The 14761-nt window shown below is 39.6% G+C and overlaps 1 protein-coding gene across 2 annotated transcripts in view; it reads right to left on the bottom strand.

Moving 5' to 3' along the window:
- LOC148323141 (protein mono-ADP-ribosyltransferase PARP4-like) overlaps positions 1–14761 on the bottom strand; it is a 54617-nt gene that overhangs the window by 15392 nt on the left and 24464 nt on the right. For both annotated transcript variants that reach the window (XM_088314635.1, XM_088314636.1), the window contains exons 14-26: positions 12861–13002; positions 12062–12204; positions 11827–11958; positions 8644–8730; positions 8337–8501; positions 8162–8208; positions 6863–6944; positions 6433–6570; positions 6154–6343; positions 5645–5715; positions 4165–4352; positions 2465–2564; positions 2184–2354 (exon numbers count right to left, since the gene is read on the bottom strand). In XM_088314635.1, the coding sequence (XP_088170761.1) occupies positions 2184–2354; positions 2465–2564; positions 4165–4352; positions 5645–5715; positions 6154–6343; positions 6433–6570; positions 6863–6944; positions 8162–8208; positions 8337–8501; positions 8644–8730; positions 11827–11958; positions 12062–12204; positions 12861–13002 (1656 nt within the window). The remainder of the gene's footprint in view (positions 1–2183; positions 2355–2464; positions 2565–4164; positions 4353–5644; positions 5716–6153; positions 6344–6432; positions 6571–6862; positions 6945–8161; positions 8209–8336; positions 8502–8643; positions 8731–11826; positions 11959–12061; positions 12205–12860; positions 13003–14761) is intronic.

The raw sequence follows: 14761 nt of genomic DNA, 5'->3' as shown, positions 1-14761 counted from the left end.
CGAATCATTAATCAAATCGCTAACGACCAATACTTCATTCATTTTGTGTTTGCATTTGCCATTAAAAAAAAATACTCCTCTAATGTTAAAACAATTCTGAGTTTTAACTGACTTTAAACGAAAAAACATAACTACTTCAGCTCAATGGACATCCAAACTTACTACATCGTTTCATTTGACTTCTTGTGTGTGTGCGGCCGAGCGTGTGTGTGGGGGTGGGGGTGTGTGTGTGTGTGCGAGCGTGTGTGTGTACCTGCGTGTGATGTGTGCTTGCGCGCACTCTCTTGCGTGTGTTTGTGTGTGTTTTGTGATGCCACCCCAGAATGGTACCAGTGATGGCAAAGTGAAAATAAAAACCAAGATAACCACAGTTTCACGCATCCCTGACCAGACTGTGCCTGTAGAAAGAAGGAACTTCACTCATGGTATTGTTACATGCCAGGATGGCCGAGTGGTCTAAGGCGCCGCGTTCAGGACCCAGTCTCCCCAGGAGGCCTGGGTTCGAATCTCGAATTTCCCCATTGTGGGACTAATAAAGGCATTATTATTATTATATTTTGTAGTACTACAGTGGTCAACCTCTTTTTATATTTGACAGTGAATGCCATTAAAGTAAAAAGTATTTTGCTTTTCGTTTGAATTTTTAAGGCTTTTATAGCTTGGCTCAGTGAATGTCTCCCCACCAAGGCACTACAACTGCCCAGCTTCCAACTTCATTTAGGGGACCGTGTCCTTGAGGTTTTAGGGAGAACGAAAGGTGATACAACACAGGAATGGAATGGATTAATTGAGGAGATTTTTGTAGGTTCCACTAGCCATTTGGATGACTACAGACACTGACATCCTACATCGGGGTTTTGAAAACAATTGTGTTCCAAGCAGGATGTTCCTCACATTCAAGAACAACAAGTCCTGGTCCACTGCCACACTTAAATAATAAAGAACAAAAAAAAACAAAAAACAAACAAGTGTCCTGCAAATGACTTTGCATGAGCATGGCAAGGCTTGCAATGAAAAGCCATAATGAACTACGAGTGTTTCAAATGGAGTTAGACAATGACCTTGCCTAAATCTGTTCCACAGAAGATTTAAAAAGGCCATTTTCTCACACCACACCAGAATCAGAATGCCCTTTATTGTTAATGTCCAAGGTGAAATTGGAGAGCACTCCTCTCCAGTGCAATATAACAAATAATTTAATTAAATGTATCAATTGAATTAATTAAAGATTAAATCAAAATAAATAATAAATAAATGTGAAATACAATAAATAAAACATTATGTTGTTGTCACTCACTCATTCCAACCACCAATGACCTTCTTCACGCTTCTGAATGCTCGGATCACATTTCTGACTTCCCCTCTCGGCCTAAACCATTTATGACTTTTTAAGCGACAAAAGATAAAGAAGACTCCTGGCCCGGAACACATCACTCTCGCCTGTCTCAAAGTCTGCACAGATTAGTGGGCTCCAGGCTTCACCTAGATCTACTTCTTCCTTTTCGGTGAAACAGACGAAGTTATACCATGCTTCATATTCTCCGGCATAAGCAAAGTCCCCAAGAAACCTGCAATTTCACAATTACCTACAGGCCATTCGCCCGGACATTTGTGGTCAAAAGGTGCTTTGAATGGCTCGTTTTGGGAGTCAAACAAAAAACTAACTGTTGTACTAATTATGAGGTGTACAATTTTGACAAAAACATGAATTTACTCAATTTGTGTGGACCCAAGCAAAACTCACTCTTAAATTTGGGCGCACCTTATGTACTACTAGCCTCAAATACACTAGGAATGGATTGTTCACCGCCAAATTACTACTCTGAGAAAACCCAATCTCATCTGATCTCGGAAAGATAAGATAAGATAAGATAAGATGCCCTTTATTAGTCCCACAATGGGGAAATTCGAGATTCGAACCCGGGCCTCCTGGGGAGACTGGGTCGTGAACGCGGCGCCTTAGACCACTCGGCCATCCTGGCAGCAGCCAAGGGCTATAACAGTTTGGTTGCCACAAATCGGCAGCCGATGGGCTAACTGTATGCTAAGTTAAAGTGGCTTGTCTGATGTATTAGTAGAGAGGCTCCAACTACTAGAGAAAAATTCTTTGTGTGTTATAACAGACTTGGCCGATTCAAAAGATGTTCAGATTAATTGGATTTGATAACTGAACATTGTCATGCCTGTGTGCAGTGTGGCACAAAGCCATAGACCAATGTGTGGCAGTCGTTGAAGAGCGCATGGAGCTGCTGGGGGGCCTGCAAAGGAGGGGGTGCCGACGGGTTGAACTGTTGCCACTTCACCGACACAGAACTGCAGCCGGGAGACGTCATGCGCCTCACCTGACACTCCGCCTGCAACCGAGAAGACATGTTGTTTTGTTTCTATAGTAACTGCCAACAGCCCAATTGTTAATGGCAAATCACATGAAAAATATGAACACGTGTCATCTTTATTTCCTCACCTTCTCTGCCCACTTGTGCTTATTTTTGGCATCAAAAAATTCATAGGCTCCGCATCCTGCTTGTGCAAGTGCTCTCAGCATGTGCCGATTGGCTGTTGAGCTAAAGAGAAAAAAAAAAACTGATTGGAAAAAAACAACTCAAAATTCTAATCTATTTAGTCTCGATTCATAAGAAAAGAGCAGTTTCCAATGTGACATAAAACTTTGAATTTTTTTCTTTCATATTCAATTAAATTAGATTAAATTAAGGTTTTTTATGCCAAGTGACTGCCTGGCCACCAGTCCAGCGAGTACCCCGCCTTTCGATTTGCCGTTACGGAGACGAGGAGTAGTTACTTATGGGAAACACTCCGCACAAGCTAGAAAGGGCAGCTCGTAGCTTGTGCCCAGAAACGTGCAGCGGTGTGGCATGTTTTAGTGCCAAGAATTCCCCCAGTTCGTGAGCAGCAGTGAGAAAGTACTTGATTTGCTTTGTTTGGAATTGTGAATTCAATAAAAAATGTTCAGCCCTAATCCAAAGTGCTACATGTCTAGGGCTGTCAAGCGATTAAAATATTTAATCATAATTAATCACATTTTTTCATCGTTAACTCGTAGTTAATCGTACATTTTATTCATTGTAAAAAAAAATCCCATTATTCAAAAAAAAAAAAATCCCTCCCATGTTTTTTGTATACTATGTATATAATTCAATATTTTATTGAATTGGAATACTATTAATATATGAGAATTTATTTTTTTTTGTTTTTATGCAAATACACTGGATTCGACTTACACAAAACAGCATCTACTTAATATTTTTATTTTCATTGAGTCTTATTTTAATTTTTCATTGCCTCAAAAGAGACTGACGTGTGTTTCTGTTGAGCACATTACTCACGCAGTGTATGTATGCCACACTCGTTTGATATCCCCAGTAAAAGTTGTTTGTAAACATATCTATGCATATACATATATACATTAAACTGTCAGGATGTCCCACCTGCTTGCGTCTAAGTGTATTTTACTTAGGGATTTTTTTTTAGTTCTACCTATATGCTTGTAAACTAAACGATCTGAAAGCGCACGGTAGTACTTTGCTGACAAATTAGCCTCTGGATAGGACATTTTGACAGATCAGGCTGTCAAAACAGCCTACGGTAGGACGATTCGTACGGGTAGGACATTTTGGCAGAACACCAGTGAGCGCGACTGCTTCCGCCTTCTCCGCTTCCTGCAAGTCTTGAATGCGGGTTGCAAAGGTTTATCTCGAGGACAATTCGTAAGTGCAGTCGTTTGACGCAATGCGAAGTATTTCAGCCAGACCTTCGTCCTCCACCATGCTAACACGCAGTGGCCTTGCTCTAATCAATGACACCATTAGGTAACTTTAAAAAAAAACGTGCCGTTCAGAATTGAATTTGTGTCATTTTTACCACTCCCATGATGCTTTTAGTTCTATAAACCGGCGAAAACTCCATATAGCGTGCTTGATATTTTTTTCCGGTCTCACAAGCGTCAGCGCTACATCATGGGACTACATTGTTTATTAGGCCAAGATGAGTCTTAATCGCTTGTCAAAAAAAATTGACGGAGTTAAAAGGGTGTTTGATTAATCCCATTAATAACGCGTTTTTCTGACACCTCGAATTTTAACCATAAGCAGTAAATGATTCCTGCGGTTTTGATGTAACCTGTGACCCTTTTCACCCTTGTCTGACCTTACGCCACAAGTGAAGAGGCGGCTGTGTTCAACATTGTCCCTGAGCAGCTGCAAGGTGACATTGATGTTCTGGAGGTGGCCATCGGACAGCAGGAAAAGATTGCGAATGCCATGGGACTGAGGCAGCAGTGCAAGAGCTTGGAGGGGCCGCCAAAGCTCAGTGCTGCCCCCCACTGGTGAGATGGACTGATGGGAGAGATAACAAGAGAACATACTGTGCTGTTAATCTACTTTGGTCCTTAAGAGGCACTAGTGAGTCCCAGTAGAGTGAGTACAAACTAGTGTACTGTTTAAAGACCAAGTGTGACTTGACTAACAGTATTTTGAGTAATAAATCTATTTTAAAAATACTCACGTTAGTTTTTTTCAGTGCAAACATCCTAGATTCATAGTTAGACCCATACAAGGCCCTTCTGTTCGGCAATTTCTGGAATTCTTCAGGAATTACGTCATTTACAGAACGGTCATTTACAGAACGGCAAGTTGCCAGTTGCCATTGTACTGCATCATTGATTGTCCTGCTCAACTGATATTGTTGTTGCGTTATTCGGCGAAATGCCTCTGGGAAGCACCTGTTTGAGTGGCCAAAACAAACAAACAAAAAAAAAAAAAAACTAGGGCATGTAAATTGACCAATTTTGTTCTGGTAAGGAGAGGGAATTTCAAGCCAGTGTTTTTTGCCAGAAGCACTTCGAAGACCTCTGTTATCTCAACCATTTTGCTTATGATAAAGGGTTTGCAGAAAGGTAGGTGTGATTACAATTCACTTTGAAAACCGCGTGGTGTGTTGCGTGTATTGTGACAGCTTGTGTGTGACTGACGGCTGTGATGTGCGCATGTGCTGAAGAAGAACAGTGAGAAAGGAGGAACAAGGGCAAGAGCGAGTGAGGACTGTGTGTGTGAACAAAAAGCAGAGGATAACGAGCGGGCGGGTGTTAAGTGGAGAGTTGGACAGCATGTGTATATACCTTAAATACCTTACCAATGACAACTTAGGAAACCAACCAACTATAACGTGTGGTCTCAGTACGAGCAGAATAAATGGACCAAGTCTCATCATGCATCATTTACAGCACAGCAGAGCATCAAATTGAAAGCAATTCTTTAAATACCTGGGTCCCCTCAGATACGTTAGAGATTTCGCTTCGTGAGTCAATTTCTGACTGGCTTAATACACTTTCTATGTTGAGCTCTACCATAGATAGTTGTCTTGGAATGACGTCACATTTGGGTTGGGTTTGTCGCTCGACAAAATCTCACTTGGGAAAACGATTTTGTCAAATACACCATATAAAAAATTAACTTTCATGCTTTATTATATGTATTATGTGTAATTACTTTACTTGAGACACAAAATGATTTAATGTGGCATTTTCTGAACTTCACACTAGGTCTTTAAGTGCAACTCTATGGTCCGAGTAACAATAAAATTGAAAAGTGCAATTTATAGTCCGGAAAATGCGGTAGTCAGGACTGACCTGTATGAAGTTCTGTGCAGCTTCTCGAGCTTTATCAAGTGGCTGCGCTGTCAGGAACGCTTGTGTGTGATCTGAAAATACAACACAAAACGGTGTGCTCGTGTGTGTGTGTGTGTGTGCGTGTGTGCGCGCGTGTGCGTGCGTGTGCATGCGTGTGAGTGTGTAAATGAATAATTTTTCAACCAAAAAAGTCACATTGGATATATTCCCATGGCACATTACAGTGGTTGGGAATCACTGTTCTTTGTATATAATAGCCCAGGCACATTTTTGTTCTTATCTGCATGCTATGTAAGCTTTCATCTTGATTTGTGCAACATTATATATGATAACCTGTATGTCATTTTCAAATGTATACTGCTTCTGGGTCGAATATAAAACAAAATAGGTTCTTTTTTGATCCAGGGTGCGCAGACTACAGAACAGTTTTTTTTTTTTGTCCAAAAGCTTGACAAACTTAGCAGCAATAACTAAGGGTGGCAGTCACACAAACGAAAAGTGGTACTGACCTGTGCCAAACAAGAAGATGTTGATTTTAAGGTCACCCTTAAGAGCTTTGATGGCGTGTTGGGCAATCCTCTGGGCCCAGAGTAAAGGCTCTCCCCGCATGGACTCAGATGTGTCCAGCAAAATGACAACTTCATCCGATCCAGAAGTGGGTTTGATGTCAAAGTTAGGGTAGAAAACTAACATGCAGGCCTGCGGGAGAGACAATGAGGTAATAAAAAAAGAATTCCACCAGTGAAGCAGCAGATCAAGGCTGACAGACAGACACGGAACTGTCAGACCTGGCTGTCCTTGTCAGGGTGTTCCTCCACCCACATCCTGGGTAGATGTACCTCCGACAGAGTGACTGACAGCTGAAATCCTTCTGAAGCAATGACCTGCCCTGGCAGCACACTTACAACTGCCTTGCAGTCGGTCCTCTGCGGGATAATACTCACGATATATGAAATGTATTAATATCATGTTCAGAGAGCGCACAATTATCAGTGCTGTCACAGCATTGTGACGATGTGTGATGTTGAAAGGAATCCGTGTGAGCTCTTGAAACACAGAAGATCAAACTTTTTTATGTGAACTAAAATATGAAAACTGTCCTGGAACGTAAAAAAACAAAAACTGCACATTTTTAATGAAGCTACACATTCAAAAGACTTGAAAAGTAGTTTGTTCCAATCCAATAATAATACATGAAGGTAATAACATGGGACCAACCTTCATTTTGACTTTGTGCGTAATGCATTGCACGCTTCTGATCACATTCGGCATCTCGATGGACATGTCCAGGCTGAACTCTCTGAGTGGCACCAATAACTTTGTTAGCACACTTACATATAAGTGCATATTATACCACCGCCTGCTGCCAATCAGAAACTTGAACACAACAATTTCCAAAAGATTGCACAGCACAATGGTGAATCGAATAGCATAGGAGTGAAACGAGAAGATTTAAGAATTTAAATAAGAATTTTTTTAAGGCCACTTCAATCACTGAAACCTTCTTAGAAGCAATGATTTAGAGAGATATTGTGCAATGAGGAATGGTCAAAGATTGAGTTCCTTATTCTCCTTGAGAAACAGCAGACGAGGTGCTGTTTTGTTGACGTGTATAAGGAGTGCTAAAAATAATTGTGGCACTCATGATTTGATGTAAAATAAATATTTTTTAACCTGGAATTAAATTTTTATTTAAAGGTTAATTAAAGGTTGAGTTATCCTCTTATTATTTGTTTAAATGATGGTCCTATACTATTCAGAAAAAAACATAACTCAATTTATTCGAAGCTAAAGAGCACTTCTTAACCAGGGGTGACAATAATTATCGAGGGCAGTGTATAAAACAAATGCTTACTCTATATGAGGATTTCATACTCATTAACCAAGCTAAATATATTGAACCAACAAATCAAACATTATACTTACATATAATTGTACACCTTAGTCTAATTCAATAATGCACAAATAATGTACCAAGTACATAATACAACAGCAATGTTCGAGCACAATATCCAGAAGCGGCATGAAAACGGAGACTGGTCACGATTTGAGGGAAACTGGAGTGCTCAAAAAAACACAAGACAAGGACTAACATAAAGCAAAGATGTGTCGCTGTTAAAGGTGTTTTTGTGGAATAATTATGCCAAAAGGTCTGAAAAGTTGCACATGGAATAATTTTGCAGTTCTTAATGTGACATGAAGCTCACCATTAGATTTGTTCTGTCAGTGTGATCTATATCTTTGCTGCTGTAACACTTCAAATTTCCCCATTGTGGGACTAATAAAGGACATCTTTATCTTTATCTTTATCAATACCATTTATCGGAATGACAAATGAAAACACTTTGAATTATTAATATTTACAAACTATATCCAAATGCATTTCAGAAACTTGCTTGAAAAATGATTCCTTAAGTATTTATAAATGCTTAGCTAATGCTTATTAGTGTGTACTTATGGATTAGGAATTTTTTTCCAGTTTTGTGCTGTCTTCTAAAAATGTACTATCATACAAACCTTGTACTTGCTGCGTAATCCCTCAGACACACTTTGTCCACCGTCACCTGTTGAAAGCACAAAAAAAAAAAAGAAATGGGAGTTTGCCTGAATGTCAAATTGTTTCCACTTTATTACTCCTAAAATATAAAAAGCACAATAGTTTCTCTTTGAATCCTAGCCTGGCCCATCTTACCTGTGTAGTCTGGTTAAGCGCTGCACTTTCCTGCCACGGTGCAACACTACCAGGCAGGGTGAAAAAAACACTCCCGTCCTTGACGATGAGCTCGGACACAAAGGTCACTTTAATGAGCACGCTAGCCCCTGCTGGCAGGTTGCCCACGCTGATGGTGAAAACGTCCTGCAAGGGAGGGTGTAGAGGCCACATTGCAGGTGACACCAACTCTATTGGCTACTGGTGAGCGTGGAGGGTTGCGTGCGTGTGCGTGGGGGTGTGCGTGTGTGTGTGTGTGCACGCGTGTGCGAGAGTGTGGAGTGCTTACTGGGGCGTCCTGGTCCATGAGGTAGGCTCCATGGCCCTTCTCTATAGCATGCTTGTACTGCTTACGAGCTTGCTCTTTCTCCTTCACCTGAAAGCCAAGGATATGCATCCAGATTAAAGGATGGGGCTGACAGTCCATTCTGTTCTGGTCATGGTATAAAGTTTATATTGATAAAATGTTCATCAAACAGATGTGAAATGTGTTGTGCTTGAATTTGGGCTTTTGGTGGCCTTTTTGTCATACTTTTTTAAACGGTAAACTAGGGCTGCTCGATTATGAAAAAAATATTAATCATGATTATTTTTTGATAATTGAAATCACAATTATTCAAACAATCATTTATATTTGGGAAAAAACAAGAAAATGTTTAAAAAAAATAATAATAAGGGGCAAATGAGGACCCGAAACCATTTTCTTTAGAGTAAGTTTATATATATGTTATAAGTTAGATTTGTTCTTCGGATAGTGTTTATGACAGCAGAAAAGGCGTTAAATGCCTCAACTGAGGGTGAATGACAAAATCATTTACGGTCTTTTCAGCCTACAGCACAACAAACCAAAGTGATTGTCAACTTTTGGTTAAGTGCCCATCTCAATGCCATCAAGAAGGAACCCAAGAGTTTGAGGATATTAAAATCGCCACCAGCTCCTTGACTGAGGAAGTGGCGGCAGTCAGTGCTCAACAAAAGCAACTCCTCAGTCTGGTGGAGGATGTAAAACAATTGCGCCTCCAAAATGCGGGTATGCAGCTGTATTATAATAAAAAACTGCATGACAATAAAAATAATATGAAACGAACATGGAATATCTTGAACACTTGAATCAAATGTGGTTCATCCAAGTTTATCTCTCCAGAATGATGTGAGGAGGAGCATGGCCCTAATTATCATATAATTGACTTTGTTAATAAACATCTGTAATCTGTTATTCAAAACAGGCCATATTCCAAAGAAAATGGAAAATAGCTAAAATTATACTGGCAGACAGAAATGGTAATAAGCACAGTTTTACTTTTAATTATTAGCCAATTTCATTGCTTCCGCAGTATTAAAAAAATCTTGAAAATCTCTTAAATTTTCATTTAGAGAAATTATTTATAAAATATCATATATTAAATGAAGCTCAGTGTGATTTCAGAGCTAAAAGGACCACATCAATGTCACTCATTGAAGCTGTTGAAGAAGTAATATACGAGCTGGGGAAAAAACATGTAATTAGAATGTTTATTGATCTCAAAAATGCATTTGATACCATCAATCATTCTATTTGACTCAATAAACTGTATTAATATCAGATCAGAGGGATAGCTGTGAACTGATTAAAAAGTTATTTAAGAGACCGAACACTATGTAAAATTATGGGATCATTTATCTGATAAACTTGGTCTTACTGAAGGCATCAGGGGTCAGTGCTGGGTTCCCAGCTGTTCAACTTATACATAAACGACCTATTTAATGGGTCAATTTTATTACAACTAATATTGTTTGCAGATGACACAAATATATGCTATAGTAGTGACAATTATAACAAATTATTGAGTACAGTCTATGAAGAACTCAAAAAAATTAAAAGTGGATGGGTCACAACAAATTAATTCTAAATGTAAATAAAGCAAAATTATTAATATTTGGTAACTATAAAAGTCACCTGGAATTGATTATACACACAGAGTGTGTACAATTTGAATATGTTTAGGAATATAAATTTCTTGAGAGTAATAATTGATAAAAGGTCATCATGGAATGTCCACATCAGAAACACAAGATCAAAAATTTCCATAATTCTTTCAATTATGAATAAAGCAAAGCAATTCCTATATCATATATTGTTCCTTTGTCCTCCCATACTGTATCTCACATATTGTGTTGAAGTACGGGGGAGATGATTTTTCAATGTTTCATACATCCTTTATTTATATTACAGTTTATACAGAAGGCTCAATTTTTAGCACACACCAATAATCTCTTTATTCAATCCAATTTACTGAAGATTTATGACATTGTGAAATATTATACCTTATTAATCTTACTTGCTTTTAATTAGAACGGGGCACGTGACCCTTTTTTGACGGTCAGTCCCCTGCACGCGATCTGGGTAGCTTTCCGGCCTCGACCCTTAGGCCTTATCCAGAAAAATTGTCTGCGCCCGCTTTTGGCTGCCTCATGACAACATCACGATTTGTGTGGCGGACTAAAATCTACCTCTGGCCTCGCTTAATTAAACTCTTTTATAAAAGTTGTCACTCCCCGCTCCCAACCCAAAAATGGGCGTCCGGCGGGGCCGGCAGACCAGACCGTTCCGCCCGGGGGACTGACTGTCCAGCTCTGCTTTGAATAAATCACTTCCAATTAATATACAACATGTTTTTAGACTTTGAGAGCATGATTATGGTATGCAATGCTTTGGAAATTTAGCACTACCAACATTTCGTACTACTAGGATATATATGATTGTTGAGGGTAATAATCATAAACTGAATTGAATTTTGGCTATATGCACAGCCCTAAACTAGACTATCGTGGAAAACAGCAGCATAGCGCTCAAGAGTTTAGTTGAGCACTATCTCTGCGCTGCCATTTTGATTTTCTTTGGTTGGGCTTTTCTGTAACACCTATTTAAAAAAAGGATCAGTCTCAATGCGCGGTTTTAAAAATACATACCAAAAGTTAGATAGAAATAAGAAAGTAACACTATTTCTGTTTTGTCACTGGTTAACCTATTCCTGTACCTGTGTGACAGTTCAATATGTGGGCTGTGACTGTGTGACATGCTAATCACTACTCAATCATGCAGTCTTTCATTAAAATGTAAGCCATTTCGTTAACAAACTGTGACCAAATTACATGCTTTTATCTTAATGTGTTTTGGATCCATAAGTGCTGACATAAGTGTCACTGTTTCTAATGCTGTTAGTCAATCTTACAACTCTAGATGCAGGTTCATTAGCACCACATCCACAATAATGCTATACCCGGTTTAAAGTTTAGGTGTTTTTAGTACAGGTATGCAAGGCCTTCATTTTGGGAAAAAGTTATGTATTAAGGATCTGCAGATTTGTATTTTTTCTTTCTGCTTACACTGAGAACACCATGGAATTTGTATCACTTGAAGACAACATCAAAATCCAGCCTTAGCTTCATTCTGTTTCGGTTTAGCTAAAATGACATTTTTAAGAAACTGTACCTGTCCCACCACATGTTTCCCATTAATGAAGGCTTCAAAGCCACACACGGCTGCATATTCATCCAAAGGGAAGACGTACTTGGCTTCAATGGGCACATTGCTCTGATTAGTGTATCTTTGGAAGATGATGACCTCCAAAAAGACAAAAGAATAAAATAAATACATGGCTGCTTTCCAGGATGCTGCAACTTAAAGACATATAATTGAAGTCCAGTAATGTGAAAAATGCTCCTACATGAGAGAGCAAATCCATCAACTTGCACTTCACATGTACAGCCAGCAGGGGAAGCTGCTGCCCTGAGCTGTCCAGCAGTCCTGCAGTCACATTGTCCAATGGGTTTTTTATGCTTCCAACATCATCCTCATCAGGAAGGACCACTTTGAAAAAGATTAACACACACAAACACACGCACACACGCGTACGCACGCACACGCACGCACACACACAAATTATCAAGATGCCATGATCTCTCCTGAGTGTTAGAGGGAATGCTATCTTATTTAAATAAGACCTCTATTTTACCAACAACGGTCAAATTGACTTAATAAGGCTGTTCTAATCCATAGCACTCCTTTGTAATGATAAATAGTTTCCATGCAGCTCAATGACATGTATGCTTGCCGCGGGGATGGCAGGATGATCTATTAAGTCTTGTATCAGTTGTTACTGTACTAAAAACTTGTGCTCAGCTACTTTGCCAACTGATCCTGAGAGAAAACTCTTGGCGAAGGAACTTTTAGTGCCAATTAGGAGCGATGCTACAATTGCAAGCTTTGTGAACGTGGCCCCTGAGGTTCTGCAACGTGAAACCACTTTTGTATTTTTATTTATTTCTTTTACAGCGCTGTCGACTTGAATGGACTGCAACAAATGGCATTGCGCGGAGATGAGATTTCATGATATATGCTTGTTAAAGAGAAGACACATGAGGCTGACCTACTAATGACTTCCCAAATGAAAAAAATAAAATAAAATCAAAGCAACTCATGTTTCTCCCGCAAACCTAAGCATGCAAGTGCTGTGCAATGCTCACCTGAGTCAGCAGGGGGCAGACAAGACTCGGGTGAGGTGTCTATAGCTGGGCTGAACGCCTTCGGTTGGTGTCCATCGATGCTGAACCGGACAACATATTTCAGCTTGACCTGCTCTGGACTGTACACCACGTACTCATCACCCTGGAGCATGTAGTGGAACACAATTAGCTAGAGCCATATTTCAACTATAAACTTTCTCTCAGAGGAATTAGGTCATTGTGACAATTGCCTCTGTTTCTTACCACCCCCATCTCTTTACCTGAATTCATTATTGAAGGAATTAATACCCATCCACCCATTTCCTATACTGCTAATCCTTAAAAGGTCGTGGGTGAGCTGGAGTATACCAGCTGATATGTGCAAAAGGCGAGGTACACCCTGAATTGGTCGCTAGTCAATCGCAGGGCACATAGAGAAAGAACCATTCACACTCATATTTACAACTACATAAAATTTAGAGTCTTCATTTAAATGAAGAAGACCGTTTTGGGACGTCGGAGGAAGACAAAGTACAGGAAGAATACCTACAAAAGAATGGGGAGAACATGCAAACTCCACATACGATGTTTGGAGCCTGGATTGGAACCCCCTAATTTCAGAACGGTAAGTAAGATGTGCTAACCACCAGAACACAATGTTACCCAGGAAACTATTTGTGCTTTACTAAACTTCATTTTTACTCCATAACTATTGGCTGAAACCTCAAGTAGGGGTGTCAAAGTCATTTTGGGACGGGCCGCATCGTAGTTCTGGTTTCCCTCAGAGGGCCGTTATGACTGCGAACCCAAATGTATGATCACCTTATGTTATCACATATGCACAAAGAAATTGATAGAAAGCAAGTTTTGAAATCAGGAGTTCATATTTTTTTCTATTTATTTTAAAAGGGGAGGATTGGTAACAAATAAATGGCAATATCTCATATCTCAATGTTGTTAAAAGTGAAGAAAATGGGCTACAAACAGGAAGTTGATGCACATGATTTGCCCTTTGTGGGCCACATAAAATGAGCTTTTAAAGAGAATGAGTAGCAATTGGCCACAAATCATTTTGAGAGTGTTCACACCCACAATCGTGCAAAACGACCATTTCATAACGTGCCGGCTTGCGCGTGTCTACAAGAATACCATAACATGGTTGAACTCGCCTTTGCCACAAAGTAAAATGGCTCGCTGCACTCGACGTGCCCCTGGAATGAACATTTTCATGCCCAGCACAAGTCTAGTGCAAAGCAAGGTCTTACTGTACGCATAGACAGTGTTTTCTTTCTTTAGGTATTTTTGTAGATGTATATGGAGTTAAAATTGGATGTTTGCGCTGTTGTAGGAGTGAACACAGCTGACTAACTTCCTGGCCAATGGAAGGAGATCCTCTCATTCCCTTTAAAAACAGCGCAGGATAGTCACACTGTCTACATGTTGGAAGCATAAACTGCAAAATCTCCACTCCCTGATGAAAAACATGTTGGCCACCGATTGTGTGTCCATGTGTGCAAAATATCCCCCCACCCATAGCTGCGCCGCGGGAGGGATTTGAAAAATACAATGGCACCTCAACTTATGGACTTAATTGGTTTCGCGCTCCTGTTTGTAACTTGAAACATTCATAAATCGAGGTAATGTTTCCTATAGAAATAAATGGAATGCAGTTGATTCGTTTTTTGTACCAGTATGTGGTTCAAAATAAATATAATTCAATATGGAAATAAGTGCAAACACAATATTATAAAGAAAGAAAACTTCAAAAAAAGAATGAAAGCTATTTATTACTCATTAACTTTAACGAAGGAGGGGCAAAGGCCGGGAGGACGATAGCAGTTTCACTGAAAAAACCTTCTTCCATAATAACAACTGATTCAAGTGTTTTTTTTTTGTTTTTTTTTAATCGTCTCCGTCTTTTC

This window comes from Idiotropiscis lumnitzeri, chromosome 14, assembly GCF_059441095.1.
Source record: "Idiotropiscis lumnitzeri isolate Australia: NSW breed Sydney's pygmy pipehorse chromosome 14, RoL_Ilum_1.0, whole genome shotgun sequence".
In the NCBI taxonomy this organism is placed as follows: Eukaryota; Metazoa; Chordata; class Actinopteri; order Syngnathiformes; family Syngnathidae; genus Idiotropiscis; species Idiotropiscis lumnitzeri.
Note: the sequence above shows the minus strand (reverse complement) of the source record. Positions and strands in the feature narration are given on the sequence as shown.